This window comes from Cebus imitator, unplaced genomic scaffold (assembly GCF_001604975.1).
Source record: "Cebus imitator isolate Cc_AM_T3 unplaced genomic scaffold, Cebus_imitator-1.0 Scaffold944, whole genome shotgun sequence".
NCBI classification, from domain to species: Eukaryota; Metazoa; Chordata; class Mammalia; order Primates; family Cebidae; genus Cebus; species Cebus imitator.
Genome location: NW_016108259.1, coordinates 52,698 through 63,787, shown reverse-complemented (window position 1 = coordinate 63,787; position 11,090 = coordinate 52,698). Strand labels below are relative to the sequence as shown.

The 11,090-nt window shown below is 55.7% G+C and overlaps 2 protein-coding genes across 7 annotated transcripts; both read left to right on the top strand.

Moving 5' to 3' along the window:
• Window positions 1-272: 272 nt before the first annotated feature.
• WDR45 (WD repeat domain 45) lies at window positions 273-6,353 on the top strand. Of its 6 annotated transcripts, none has more exons than XM_037735753.1 (11): window positions 273-843; window positions 2,688-2,759; window positions 2,889-2,963; window positions 3,053-3,157; window positions 4,050-4,155; window positions 4,276-4,370; window positions 4,854-4,933; window positions 5,042-5,250; window positions 5,333-5,434; window positions 5,517-5,662; window positions 5,885-6,353. In XM_037735753.1, exons 2-11 carry the CDS (start codon window positions 2,705-2,707, stop codon window positions 5,992-5,994), a joined length of 1,083 nt encoding a protein of 360 aa, XP_037591681.1. In that variant the 5' UTR covers window positions 273-843; window positions 2,688-2,704; the 3' UTR covers window positions 5,995-6,353. The 6 variants fall into 6 exon arrangements, with proteins under 6 accessions (XP_037591681.1, XP_037591680.1, XP_017376537.1 ...); XM_037735752.1 differs by having other exon boundaries at window positions 4,047-4,155; XM_017521048.2 differs by lacking the exon at window positions 273-843 and adding an exon at window positions 864-1,033.
• A 309-nt stretch (window positions 6,354-6,662) lies between these two features.
• Window positions 6,663-9,674, top strand: PRAF2 (PRA1 domain family member 2). The gene is made up of 3 exons (XM_017521052.1): window positions 6,663-6,984; window positions 8,185-8,402; window positions 8,829-9,674. The coding sequence occupies exons 1-3, from the start codon at window positions 6,806-6,808 to the stop codon at window positions 8,966-8,968; spliced, it is 537 nt and encodes a 178-aa protein (XP_017376541.1). The 5' UTR covers window positions 6,663-6,805; the 3' UTR covers window positions 8,969-9,674.
• Window positions 9,675-11,090: the final 1,416 nt, after the last annotated feature.

The window sequence follows — 11,090 nt, the reverse complement described above, 5'->3', positions numbered from 1 at the left end:
CAAAGCATTCATACCTTTTACCATCAAATGCTCTTTTGTATTTTGTAAAAATAAAAGTGGCTCAAGCCTGTAATCCTAGCACTTTGGGAGGCTGAGGCGGGTGAATCACCTGAGGTCAGGAGTTCGAGACCAGTCTGACCAACATGGTGAAACCCCTCTACTAAAAACACAAAAGTTAGTTGGGCGTGGTAGCAGGCGCCTGCAATCCCAGCTACTCGAGAGGCTGAGGCAGGAGAACCGCTTGAACCTGGGAGGCGGAGGTTGCAGTGAGCCGAGATCGCGCCACTGTACTCCAGCCTGGGCGACAGGGCAAGGCTCTGTCTCAGAAAACAAAACAGAACAAAACAAACAAACAAAAAAAACCCAGAGCTGGCTGGGTTGGGGGCAGGGTGGGGAGAAAGAAAACGAAATCCGTTTGTTGGCTTCCCAGAGCCAAGGAGGTTTCTCCACTTTCAAGGTCTCCAGGTCCATCCCCGCCCGGAGCCCCCAGCATAGCCCCTCTAGAAGCCTGGAAGGACTCTGTGTTGGGAATGGGGGCGGCTACTCTTGGCCGCCGCGGAGGTCCGCGTCCTGTTCGCCGGGGAGGTTTACTCCCCTACCGCGAGTGACCGCGGCGCTGAGGGCTCTGCTGGTTTCGCTCAGCGGGGGGCAAGGCACGCTCGCTCTGCCCACCCTTCCCGGTTCTCTCAGTCTCGGCCTTGGGGAGGCCCCTTCGCCTCCAGTCCCTCAGCCGACCTTCTGCCGCTCCCCGCGCCCTCCAGGGAGGACCCCGCTGTCACTGGCGATGCTCCGAAGACCCGGGATCTGGGCGAGGAAGGCGGTGGCAACCTTTTTCCAGCTGGGGTGAGTCATTTCCTGCAGCAGGCTCCCTCCCCCGGAAGTGGGGCCCTGATGTAAACACCCGAGTCGGGCGCCAAGGCCCGGGAGGTCAGAAAACCGGGCCGCGGGCGGCACCGACAGCTGGGGCCCGGGTCAGGGACAAAACGGAGGTCAGGACGGTGAAGACGGCAGGAAGCTGGAGCACGATCCCAGGGTTGGTTGAGGTCTGGGGGAGGCTGGCAGTCTTCCGAGTAGAGGTCTAAGGCAGAGGTCTTAAGTGGGTGCTGGCTTTGGGACGAGCATGCTGCTGGTCTTGGGAGAGGGGTGAGACATCCCGGACAGGGTTTGGGGTGGCTCGAGGGTTTGGAATGGAGGTGCAAAAAAGGGTCTTGAAAGGTGTAGCTGTCCAGAGAATAGCTCCAAGGCAGAGCTGTCCAAAGAATGTGCATGAGGCATTCCAGTAGAGTATGTAACCAAAAGAAAGGGAGGAGATTTGGGCTACTGGAGGTTGTGGAGGGAGTGTGTCTGGGCAGAGGTCTTGGGAGTTGAGGGTTTGAAGGGAAGTTGGGTACTGGGCAGGCATCTTAGGGGTTGAAGTTCTCCTAGGCAGGAGTTTTGGGTGCTTTGTTTTGGGCAAGGGTCTTGAAAGGGTAAGGGTGCCCTGGGGCAGGGTCTTGGATAGGGGTCTATTTCTAGAAGGGGAATCTTAGGGGGATGGGTGAGGTTCCTGGGGTTGGGTCCAGGCCAGGTTATGTTGAAGTCAAGGACAGCAGAACACAAGGAAGATGTCCCAGGGTGGAAAATTTAGAGTGCTAGGGGAATCCTAGGGTAGAGTCCCCAGGGCATAAGCAGACCTAGGGGAATGTCTAGGCTGGCCCTGATGGTAGTTACTAAGGCATGAGAAGGGGTCATCCCAAGTAGGCATGGGATCCTGAAGAGGTTTGGGGAAGCCAGTAAGGGGGAAAGGTGTGAGAGGACTCTGGGGTGGTGGAATAGGTTGGGGTAGAGCTAGAAAGGTATGAGAGAAGTTCCTGGGGATGGCAAACCAAGCATAGAAGTCTCAGGGCCAAGTCAGGGAGGTACAAGAAGTGGATGTCCTAGCCCACTTTTGTCTATTTATTGATAGGTAGAGTCTGGTGCTAGGTCAGGTGTGAAGATGAGAAATGGGTTTGGAGTGGTTCCAGGCCATGTCTGGCATTGGGGTCAAGATTGGCTTGGGGTGGGGAGGAGATACCACAGGGGCATCCTCTGTCACATTACTTCCTGACAAGTCAGTGAGGGCCAGCATGTAATGAGTAGGTGTGGGGTCCACGTCAGTGTAGTGCTGGAGCTGGCCAAATCTGAAAGAGGGAGGGTTCCTGGCCACACTGTCTGGGATCTTGGGAGCTTAGAGCAGAGAGCCTGGGACTCTCTCTGGTTTTTTGCTTTTTTTTTTTCCCAAGAGGGAGTCTCACTCTATCACCCAGGCAATGAGCGATGGCTCGACCTCAGCTCACTGTAACCTCTGCCTCCTGGATTCAAGCAATTCTCCAGCCTCAGCCTCCCAAGTAGCTGGGATTACAGGCATGCACCACCACAACGAGCTAATTTTTGTATTTTTAGTAGAGACAGGGTTTCACCACTTTGGCCAGGCGGGTCTCAAACTCCTGACCTCAGGTGATCCACCCGCCTCACCCTCCCAAAGTGCTGGGATTATAGGTGGGAGCCACCACGCCCAGCCTGGTTTTTTTGTTTGTTTTTTGTTTTAATCTTTTTTGCAGTCCCTCCAGTCAGTAGTTAGCAGAGTGGGAGGAGGAGGAAATCAGTTGGGGCAGAACTTGGAGGGGAGACTCCAGGACTCTTCTCCTCTTTATCCTGTTTGTGTCCAGGGGAACAATCCTGGACCATGACTCAACAGCCACTTCGAGGAGTGACCAGCCTGCGTTTCAACCAAGACCAAAGTGAGAGAGGCTTGGGCCTGTACCCTTGTGGGAGGGAGCGAGGGAAAGAGGGGTCAGAAGTGGGCCATGGGCCCCTAGCTTCCTACCTGGACATTCTTTAAGGCAGTCTGGATTCCTTCCATCCCCCAGGCTGTTTCTGCTGCGCCATGGAGACAGGTGTGCGCATCTACAACGTGGAGCCCTTGATGGAGAAGGGGCATCTGGGTGAGCTGTTAGCAGGGGAGGGGCAATGGGCAGAAGAGCTGGGCTGGGCATTGGCTCCCACCTCCACTGACACCCTGGTCCCTGTCCAGACCACGAGCAGGTGGGCAGCATGGGCTTGGTGGAGATGCTGCACCGCTCCAACCTTCTGGCCTTGGTGGGCGGTGGTAGTAGCCCCAAGTTCTCAGAGATCTCAGGTAAGTGCCCTCATCCTGCCCTTTGGCCCAGATTTCTCGGATTCCTGGCCTCCCACAGGCACCCCAAGGCACTGGCAGATGAAGACATCAGAGTACTTCAGAGTCACACAGTGAGGAGGCCTACAGCTTGGAAGTCATGGATCTTATAGCTTGAGAAGCTTGGTGCTTTGTTTTCATTTTAAGAACCCTGATTGAGTGCCTCCTGTGTGCCATGACCTAGAGCTCTTACTGTTAGCATGGGACTGCCCTAAGCACTTACATATATTAACTCATTTAATCCTCACAGTAACTCTATGGGATAAGAAGGATCATTATCCTCCTTTTTACCAATGAGGAAACTGAGGCCCAGTGCAGTTAAGTGACTCATCCAAGGTCACACAAGCAATAGGTTATCAAATCTTGGAGCCATTTTCCCAATACTCCCTTGGCTTGAGCCTCATGTGCTACCTTGCTTTAAGGGTTTTTTTTTTGTTGATACAACCTGGACAGGGCAGGAGTTGCCCTAGGTGAGTCATGGAGCCCTAGGATTCCTCATGGAAATCTCCAGGGTGCGTGAACTAGGACCCTGGAGGCAGAAATAGTTACCAAGGGGAAGTTATAGGCCTGAGTGTGAGTCCCTGTTTGGTTGCTGATGGGCTGTGAGGTCTTTGGCCAGACACTCAACCACTTTGAACCTCAGTTTCCTCATCTGTAGATGAATATAACAGTCTAGAATGCTTCTCTCAGGGATCATATCCACAAGTGCTCGTGCTGTGCGAGTATCTTACTGGGTGTTTAGTAAAAGGCTAAGCAAGTAGGTTGAGGTCCCTGGGAAGCAGGGGTGTATCCCGTGTCACCAGGGCTGCCCTTACCCTAAACCTTGGCCCCGACAACCCACCCACCTGCCCAGCAGTGCTGATCTGGGACGATGCCCGGGAGGGCAAGGACTCCAAGGAGAAGCTGGTGCTGGAGTTCACCTTCACCAAGCCAGTGCTTTCTGTGCGCATGCGCCATGACAAGTGAGCCTGAGGAGGACCGGGGTGGGAGGTAGGAGGTCCCCACAGCAGGTGAGAGGGTTAGTCCTCCCTGGGCATCCTGCCACCCCCTCACAGCCATCCTGTGTTGTGTGATACCCACAGGATCGTGATCGTGCTGAGGAACCGCATCTATGTGTACTCCTTCCCCGACAATCCCCGAAAGCTGTTTGAGTTTGATACCCGGGACAACCCCAAGGGTGAGAGGGCTCAGATACACAGGTGTGAGGGCATGAAACAGTGGATGGGGCAGAGGGGCAGAGATGAGGAAAGAAAGGAAGGGGCACACACACACACAGAAACGGGGAAAGGGGCAGGGAGATGCTCACATTCACAGCCTCTCCATCTTTTCAGCTCCCAGCCATTTCTCCCCACCTCTGGCCCTGCCCCACCCCTGGGTGCCCCAGTGGCAGAGCAGAAACAATTTGTGAGGACATGGGTGGGTGTGTCAGGGATCCGTGAGCCTCCTAGGGCTGTCATAACAGCTTACTAGATTCCACAGCTGCAGAGCAAGGAAGGGAATCTGCCTAGCTGGCGAGGTGTGCAGCTGAGCTGAGCCCCCTGAGGATTCTTTGGGTTCAGCTTATCATGGAGGGTTGAAATCTGGTCTTCATCCAGCTTTGTCCATTCTGAGATGCTGCCTCCTCTACAGCTGCCCACCCTTCTTCATCTTCACACCCTAGGGCTCTGTGACCTCTGCCCCAGCCTGGAGAAGCAACTGTTAGTCTTCCCGGGACACAAGTGCGGGAGTCTGCAACTTGTGGTGAGCCATCCAATCGACAAGGGTGGGTAGGTGGCTGTACTGGCTTTCCTTGTGGAATCAGCCCCTTCCCTCTATACCACCTCAACCCCAGACTCTCTCCTACTCCAGGACCTGTCGAGCACGAAGCCTGGCACTTCATCTGCTCCCTTTACCATCAATGCACATCAGAGTGACATAGCCTGTGTGTCTCTGAACCAGCCAGGCACGGTAGTGGCCTCAGCCTCCCAGAAGGGTACTCTTATTCGCCTCTTTGACACACAATCCAAGGAGAAACTGGTGGAGCTCCGCCGAGGGACTGACCCTGCCACCCTCTACTGGTGAGCACAGGGTATGCATGGTGGGCTGGTGAACCCACAACACCACATGACATGTGGGCATCACTGCTGATCTGTCTTCTAGCATTAACTTCAGCCACGACTCCTCCTTTCTCTGCGCTTCCAGTGATAAGGGCACCGTCCATATCTTTGCTCTCAAGGATACCCGCCTCAACCGCCGCTCCGCGTGAGTACCCCCTCCCCACCCTACTGTGTCCCTGTCCCCCTGCCCGTTTACCGTACCTTGGCTTAGCCAGTGCTGCCTGCAGGCTGGCTCGCGTGGGCAAGGTGGGGCCTATGATTGGGCAGTACGTGGACTCTCAGTGGAGCCTGGCGAGCTTCACTGTGCCTGCTGAGTCAGCCTGCATCTGCGCCTTCGGTCGCAATACTTCCAAGAACGTCAACTCTGTCATTGGTGAGTGGGAATAGCCCCTTGGTTGGGGGTACTGCATGGGGCAAAGGTTTGCAGGTTGGACCTGAAAGAATGTTAGGGCCATGTGAGGCTCAGCTTAATTATCAGTAAGGGGGACAGCACTAGGCAAAGGCTTGGAGGCAGATCCTAGGTCCTGAGATGCCTGAGAGGATTGGAGCCTGTGGCTGTGGCAGCCTCTGACCTTTTACCACCCCCCTCCCCCAGCCATCTGCGTAGATGGGACCTTCCACAAATATGTCTTCACTCCTGATGGAAACTGCAACAGAGAGGCTTTCGACGTGTACCTTGACATCTGTGATGATGATGACTTTTAAGGACTCTGGGGGCTGTGCTAGGGACCTACAGTGGCAGACTGCAGAGCTGAGCCTTGGCTGTGGGGCATGCTTGGACGCTACCAGCCAGCAAGCATTAATGGGGCCAGTGCCCACTTTCCACTCAGCAGAGCTATGTCTAAATAAAGAGCTCACTTCCCCCAGCACTTCTTGATCACTGTGTGCCCCAAGGGCCAAGCCAGGGACCCAGGAAGGCAGAGACCCCTTGGGATCCCTAACCTGGAAGAAATTGCCAGGGACCCAGAGGGAGTGGCCTAATCCAACCTGGGGATTTTTTATAAGCTTCCCAGGAAGAGATGATCTCTGATGTGATGAATACGAATAAAAGGCCCTTAATGGCATTTATGACTTCACCTTAGGGGCGGGGCATGGAGTTTCCAGGAGAAATGTGACCGTCTTGGACGCTGACAGGAAGGAGGTGGAATCCAACTCGGATCCTCGTGACAGTCCCTCCTTTCTTATCTGTCTGGCTACTTTGTGCTTGAGCCGCTGGCACCGCCCGGAGCAGCCCCTGCGGCGCCTCGCGCTGGGGTGGATAGCAGTTTTAAAGGTTGGGAACGTCCCGCCTCTTGGCCGAGGCTTGATTTCCCGGCAGCCTTTGCCGCTTTCCGGAGCGGCGTGTTAGTTGCTTTTCCGGTCACATGCATCGCCGCCCCTGCGCAATCCACCTACGTTAGGAAAGTAGCTGCCCAACCCAGACTCCATTTCCCGGTGTGCCCCGCGGTGGCGAGGGGCGTAACGGTTGTTGTAGTCCGGCCCCCTCCTGGCTGGTCCAGCCACATTAACCGGCAGGATGTCGGAGGTGCGGCTGCCACCGCTACGCGCCCTGGACGACTTTGTTCTGGGGTCGGCGCGCCTGGCGGCTCCGGATCCGTGCGACCCGCAGCGATGGTGCCACCGCGTCATCAACAACCTCCTCTACTACCAAACCAACTACCTTCTCTGCTTCGGCATCGGCCTCGCTCTCGCCGGGTGAGGGAGGGAAGGAGGCACCGGTTGGCTGGGGACTTCTGCAAGGCGTGGGGGGTAGACCCACGGATCTTTGAGGACCAGTACGGGGAACCTGAGGGGGATGCAAGGCCGGGAAGGGCGAATTCAGTAGAGATAGACGGCCTGAGGGGCTTGGAAGGGAGGCCTTGAAGGAGGTGGAGCATGGTTATAAGGAGGGCCTCAGGGAGATGGAGCCTGGCTGATGAGGAGGGCCTTCCAGGGATGGGGGTCTGAAGGGAAGACCTGGGGAGGATGGAGAAAAGTGTGGGACTGAAGGGGAAAGTGGGCTGGTAGGTGAACCTGAAGAAAAGGAGGGCCTGAAAGGGGGATATGAGAGTACTTTAGGGGCGTGTGTCGGGGGGTCGTAATGTGAATGATGGGGCCAAATTGAGGCCGACCCTGGAGTACTTAGGACAGAGACAGGGAAATGGACGGTAAAGTTGGAGGGTGTGGAAGATATACTTATTGAGGATTCGGTCTTGCAGTGGAGCCTGGCTATGATTGGAAGGTGCCAGGGGCAGGTACCTGTTGGGGAACTTGGGCCCAGGAGGAGGATCCATGGTTGGAAAGCCTGAGATCAGAGAGGAAGGGAGAATCTGAAGGAGGGACTTGAGCAGGGCTGGAAGTTCAGAGTGGGGCTGACGACCTGAAAGAGGTTCTAGCAATGATGGAGGGAGGAATCTATAGGGAAACAGCAGCCTGGAGGGGGCACTGGGAGGAGAGGAAGCCAGGAGGGGGATCCTATGAAGACCCTAGGCCTGGGGAGAGGGGAGTGTGTGGAGACAGAAGGCATGGAAGAAGGATCTGCAGGGGCTGGGGTCAAAGGGCAGGCTGGTGAGGGGCCCTATGGGGGTAGAGTCAACAACAGTAAAGTCCAGGGGAGTGTTGGGAGCCCAGAGGTGGGGGGAGCATCTAGCGGGATGGGAGGGCCTGAAGTGGGGACCTGAGGAAGACAGGACAATGAAATTGACAAGGAGGAAAGAAGGGGACCACAGGGATCTGTGAGTCGGGAGCCCTGGCGGATGGGCCTGCTGGAGACAGGGCTGGTGGGAGGATGTGCCGGGCTGGAGTGTCCGGAGACGGGAGACTCTGGCTCTTGGGGCCCAGGGTGGGTTTTGGTCCGGGAAACCGGGCGGCCTTCCCTCTGCCCGGCCGGCTAGCTTAGTTCTCTTGTATCCGCAGGTACGTGCGTCCGCTGCACACGCTCCTGAGCGCGCTGGTAGTGGCGGTGGCCCTTGGCGTGCTGGTGTGGGCAGCTGAGACCCGTGCAGCTGTGCGCCGCTGCCGCCGCAGCCACCCCGCCGCCTGCCTGGCCGCAGTGCTTGCCGTCGGCCTCCTGGTTCTCTGGGTCGTGGGCGGCGCTTGCACCTTCCTGCTCAGCATCGCCGGGCCGGTGCTTCGTGAGTCTTCACTACCCCGAGATAGCTGAGAAAGCGGCCAGAGCATGCTTAAGGCACCAGGCCAGCCCTGCTCCGGTCCCTGGGTTGAGGGGGGCTGGGAAACCCGGAGGGCCTGGCCACGCCCCCGTTAAAAGCGCCTTCCCGGACCTCATTCCCCCTTCTGGGAACGCCCCTTTTATTACTGCCTTTCCGATCTCTCTCCTGGTGTTAAATGCCTTCCACTGGCCACGTCCCCGTTACCGGGATCGCTCCCTGGCCATGCCTACGTTGCCAAGCCAATTAGTTGGCCACGCTTTCAGGATCTGAGGCATCCTGGCCGCTTACCACTCCATTGGCCTGCCTGCACGCCAATTCCCTTCGGTGGACCCCAGTTGGCTGCAGGCTAAGGTCTATTCCACTGACCCCTCCTCTTGGTGCCGCCCACAGTGATCCTGGTGCACGCCTCGTTGCGCCTGCGCAACCTTAAGAACAAGATTGAGAACAAGATCGAGAGCATTGGTCTCAAGCGGACGCCAATGGGCCTGCTACTAGAGGCGCTGGGACAAGAGCAGGAGGCTGGATCCTAGGCCCCTGTGATCTGTACCCAGGACCTGGAGAATACCACCCCAACCCCAGCCCATAATTGGGACCCAGAGCCCTTTGCCAGAACACAAAACAGGAGCCTAGAGCACACTGCCCAAACCAAACAGGACATATGTGACTGCTCTACCCCCATGCTGGCCCCAAAGTAGGATATCCCTCCCACCTAGCCCCCGTTACCCAAGGATAAGAATCTTCCCCAGCCCTGAACCTGGGACCCAGAGCCACCTACATCCAGCCCCAAAACTGGGGCTTGAGGCCAGAGCATCCATGGTCAATTTCAAATTGTGAACCCAGAGACACTCCCATCCACCTTTCTCCATGCTCAGCCCCAAACTGGGGCCTAGGGCAAGGCACTCTGAAATCTTGAACCCTGGACCAAAGCTTTTCCAGACCCCATCCTACCTTCCCACCCAGGTCAAGACATTGCCAAATCTTGAACTCAAAACCCAAGTGTTCCAGGCCCCCGTGTGGAGTCGGGTATCCTGACTGTTGGACCCCTGGTCCCAGGTGATCCCGACCCTCACCAGTCCCACTTGCCTCCCTCCAGCTCTGCTTAGGGATTTTTCCCCACATCCCAATGTTCCACACCATTGACAACCAAGGGGCGGGGTGGGGACAGGTCTCGGCAGGGAATGGGGCATATATGTTAGTGTTGCTGCAACAATAAAGGCTGTTGCATTCTCAAGCCAATTGGAGCCTCCTGTGTAAACCTGCATATTTCAAAGGACAGAAGTGGCCTTCTGCTTTTCAATTCTGCTAGACTCTTCCTGAATATGTGGGCTGAAGAGGTGATCTCTGAGGCCCTTCCTTGAACCTGTTACCTCTGGATCATCATTAAAGCACAGGGGAGGGCAGGTGCCGTGGCTCATGCCTGTAATTCCAACACTTTGGGAGGCTGAGATGGGAGGATCACTTGAGGCTAGGAGTTTTGAGACCAGCCTGGGCAATATAGCAAGGTTCTATCTATCTCTAAAAAGAAATTAAAACAGCTGGACATGGTGGTGTGCTTCTGTAGTTCCAGCTACTTGGGAGGGTGTGGCAGGAAGATGGCTAGAGCCCAAGAGGTAGAGGCTGCAGTAAGCTGTGATTGTGCCATTGCACTCCAACCTGGGTAACAGCAAGAACCTGTCTCAAAAAGCTAGGCATGGTAACTAATGCCTGTAATCCCAGCACTTCGGGAGGTTGAGGCAGGAGGACTGCTCAAGCCCAGGAGTCCAAGACTAACCTGGGCAATATAATGAGACCTCATCTCTACATTATTATTTTGAGATGGAGTCTCGCTCTGTCACCCAGGCTGGAGTGCAGGAGTGCAGTGGCACAGTCTCAGCTCACTGCATCCTCAGCCTCCAGAGTAGCTGGGACTACAGGTGCGTGCCACCATGCCTAATTTTTCGTATTTTTAGTAGAGACAGAGTTTCACCATGTTAGGCAGGATGATCTTGATCTCCTGACCTCATGATCTGCCCGCCTCAGGCTCCCAAAGTGTTAGGATTACAGGCGTGAGCCACTATGCCCGGCTTATAATTTTCTTTTTAATTAGTGGGTATAGTGGTGCACAACTGTAGTTGCAACTATTCAGGAGGCTGAGATGGGAAGATTCTTTGAGTCTGGGAGGTCAAGGCTGCAGTGAGCTGTTATCACCACCACTACATTTCAGCCTGGGCAACAGAATGAGACATTGTCTCAAAAAAAATAAAGATTAGGCTGGGCACAGTGGCTCACGCCTGTAATCCCAGCACTTTGGGAGACCAAGGTGGGTGAATCACAAGGTCAAGAGATCAACACCATCCTCGCCAACATGGTGAAACCCCATCTACTAAAAACACAAAAATGAGCTAAGTGTGGTGGCACGTGACGGTAGTCCCAGCTACTTGGGAGGCTGAAGCAGGTGAATTTGCTTGAACCAGGGAGTCAGAGTTGAAGTGAGCTGAGATTTTGCCACCACACTCCAGCCTGGCAACAGAGCAAGACTCAAGAAAGAAAGAGAGAGAAAAGGAGGCCGGGCGCGGTGGCTCAAGCCTGTAATCCCAGCACTTTGGGAGGCCGAGGCGGGTGGATCACAAGGTCAAGAGATCGAGACCATCCAGGTCAACATGGTGAAACCCC